A 3253-nucleotide genomic window follows, 5' to 3' on the forward strand; every position below is an offset into this window, starting at 1 on the left:
ATATATATATATATATATATATATATATATATATATATATATATATATATATATATATATATATATATATATATATATTAATTTGGATAATAAGGATCCATATGAGAAACTGGATATAATAAGATATTGGACTCTGTTAGAGAATTGAAAATTTTTGTATTATTTTTGTATTTTAAAAAATCTTTAATTTTTAATATTATCAAATATGTGGTTTAAGAATTTGGGTTCCTATGACATTATTACAAGTGGTTTGTTGTTGGAGGAGTAATGGGTTGTGATCTTTGATGACCGGGCGATTTAGATCGTGGTCTCAAAGCACCTCGCATGTATATTTTCTTTTTTTATTGATTTATGTACGTACCAATAAACATGGTCTAAAGAATGAGAAAATTAACAACACCAAATAATAGTCTTTTTTTTTCAGTTTCTTTACTTATTCTTTAAAAGGCTATAATAAAGCTTTTAGTTGTTGTAATTATTGCTATAATTCCTACCCTTTTTTTCTTCGATAGATCTATCAATCTTAGCTGTAGTCTTAATGCCTACCGATCCTATCATTTCAGTTCCAAAATCATGCCATCTTTGAGCTTAAGCATATTCATCATGAATCAAGTAAACATAAGTTGTCTTTATTTTTGTTTACTTCTAACTATGAAATTTGATTCTAACTATTCCCATTAAGAAAATACCAATTATCTCTTAACCCTAAAATTTCATAAGTACATAATTATATTCCTTTCTATATTCAAAATGCTTGATATTTCACTTTCATCCATTTGTTTCCAATTCTCATTCCAATTCTTTTCAAAGCATTTTACGAACTAAACACCCCTTAGTAAACACAAATGAGGTTTCATGCATATCTACCACAACGATCAAGCAACGAACCCCTAGCCATCACAAATAGTCACATGATCAAGACTTAAGAGTTAAGACCTTGTTCTTTTTTCCTACTACATGTTATTTCGATCTATTTAAGAAAATAAATAATATATACAATAGCAATTTCGTAAAAACTCCCGAATAATTCTATTAAGTAAAAAAAACACCTAACTAACCTAACAATACAATGTGTTCACGACCGATTAATTTAATAAAACTTGGAAAAAAAACGAGTGGGGTTTTATGCATTTACGCATACATACTACAACAATCAAGCAATGAAACCCTAACCTTTAATTAAATGTATGCATCAAAATCCTACAAATAAGAACAAAAAAAAAACACACAATTTTGGTTGTATGCAATGCCTCCTACAATGGTCGAACAACAAACCCCCTATCCACCATCTTCTCCACCAACTCTTCATGTTTCTTGATCTGCCCGGCTTTTCTAAGCTGCCCCAACACCATTTCATAATCACCATTACTCGGTTTCAAACACTTTTCTTCAATCATCTCTCTAAAAAACTTATAAGCATTATTCCAATGCCCCATCACACAATACAACCCAATCAAAATCCTATAACTATTCACATTAAGCTCCACACCATTTTCATCCATCTCCTCCTTCATCTTCAACACCATATCAGCCGATTTCGAATCCGCAAACATCCTCATCAACAAATTATAAGTCACAGTATTCGGTCTACATTTCAACCCCTTCATCCTCCCAAACAATCTATGAGCACCATTCACATCACGGGCTTTCATGATTTCCCTAAAAACTGGGTTGAAACTGCTTGCATTTGGCTCACACCCGTTCTTGATCATCAAGTTCAGAATCTTGATTGCTTCATCACGGTTTTCATCTTTACAATGGGTTTCGATCAAGAAATTGTAAGTGATTAAATCGGGTGTGCAAGAAAGGCGCTTCATTTGGTTGTAAACTTGTAGAACCTTTTCTGTTCTACCGGATTTTACATGTACACGCATTAGGTTATTGTATGTGACTGCATTGGGTTTGATTTCTTGGTCAAGCATTTCAGCGAACACATCATGTGCACGAGTTATCTGACCAGTTCTACACAGAGCATCGATTACAATGGTGTAAGTGTAAACATTTGGATTGATTCCAGAGGTTTTCATCTCATTGAATACCCTTTCTGCGTCAGAAATCTTACCTGCTCTGCACCACCCATGGACTAAACTGGTGTACACGACAACATCTGGTTCGAATTTGTGTTTTAGACTATCGAAAAAGGATTGAGCTTCTTCAGCTCTTCGTTTCTTGCAGAGAATACTGATTACAACAGAGAACGCAATCCGATCTGGCTTACAGTTATAATCCTCCATTCGATTAAATGCGTGAACAGCTTCAGCAGCTAACCCAGCTCTAACATACCTACGAATCAAAATCGAGAAGGTATCAATCGAAATTTCCACGTTTCTTTGCTTCATCATCTCAATTACCTGCCACGCTACGTCAAAATGTCGGACTTTTCCGGCGAGGTCAATCATTTCGTTATATGTATCCGTGGAACCGGTTGTTGTGCTGGTAGCCCAGTTGAAGAAAGCTAGGGTTGGTGTAAAAGGAATACCATGGCGGACGGCGGCGCATTTTTCAATTACGGAGCGGATTACGGCGGGTGAGATGGGCTGTTGGCGGGAGAGATTTGAGAAGTCGGAGGAGAGCGAAGGGATGGTAAAGTTGGGAGGAAAATCGGTGGGGATGGGGCTAGGGTTGGGGTTTTGACGGTGGTGGTTTTTGATTATAGAGTGGAGTTTTTCTGATATTAGGGTTTCCGAGTGAGATAGTTTCTGAATGGTTTTGGTCGTGGTGGTGACGACTATATTGGTGTCAGTGTCTGTGTCGGAATGGGAGGCGGAGGCGACGGCTGAGGTGGAGGAACAATAGCGGTTGATGGAGGCCAGGCCGGAGAGACGGCGGAGGTTTGGCTTGACGACGGCCATTAGCTGCTTCTTTTTTTCCCGTACGAAAGCAAAATAAAACAGAGGGCTGTTTGGATGTGAGTTTGTAGGTATTGGGGTTCTTTTAACTGAAAATATGATATTGTAATTTTTACATTATAAATGGAATAATCGGTTTAACTGAAAATCGATTTCTAATTCAGTTTTAAATCAATTGATTCAGTTTAATACTACTTTATTATTATTATTCTAAAACTATGATATTAGTTCTATTATTGAAATATGACATTAATAAAGATGTAAATATGAATACGAATAACTAATTATATAAAGAATCGTTATTGCCCATTCACATCATATATATTATATTTAGTTTTCAATTGAAATCAAACTAAAAAGTTGATATCAAGTATCTAAAGTTTTCGGTCATTAAATACAAGTTA

The 3253-nt window shown here is 35.2% G+C and overlaps 1 protein-coding gene across 1 annotated transcript; it reads right to left on the minus strand.

The window, feature by feature from the left end:
- Positions 1–1072: 1072 nt before the first annotated feature.
- Positions 1073–2939, minus strand: LOC111880893 (pentatricopeptide repeat-containing protein At1g20300, mitochondrial). Its single transcript, XM_023877307.3, has one exon. It carries the CDS (start codon positions 2850–2852, stop codon positions 1254–1256), a length of 1599 nt encoding a protein of 532 aa, XP_023733075.1. The 5' UTR covers positions 2853–2939; the 3' UTR covers positions 1073–1253.
- Positions 2940–3253: the final 314 nt, after the last annotated feature.

The sequence above is a fragment of the Lactuca sativa genome, chromosome 2 (genome assembly GCF_002870075.4).
Source record: "Lactuca sativa cultivar Salinas chromosome 2, Lsat_Salinas_v11, whole genome shotgun sequence".
NCBI lineage: Eukaryota > Viridiplantae > Streptophyta > Magnoliopsida > Asterales > Asteraceae > Lactuca > Lactuca sativa.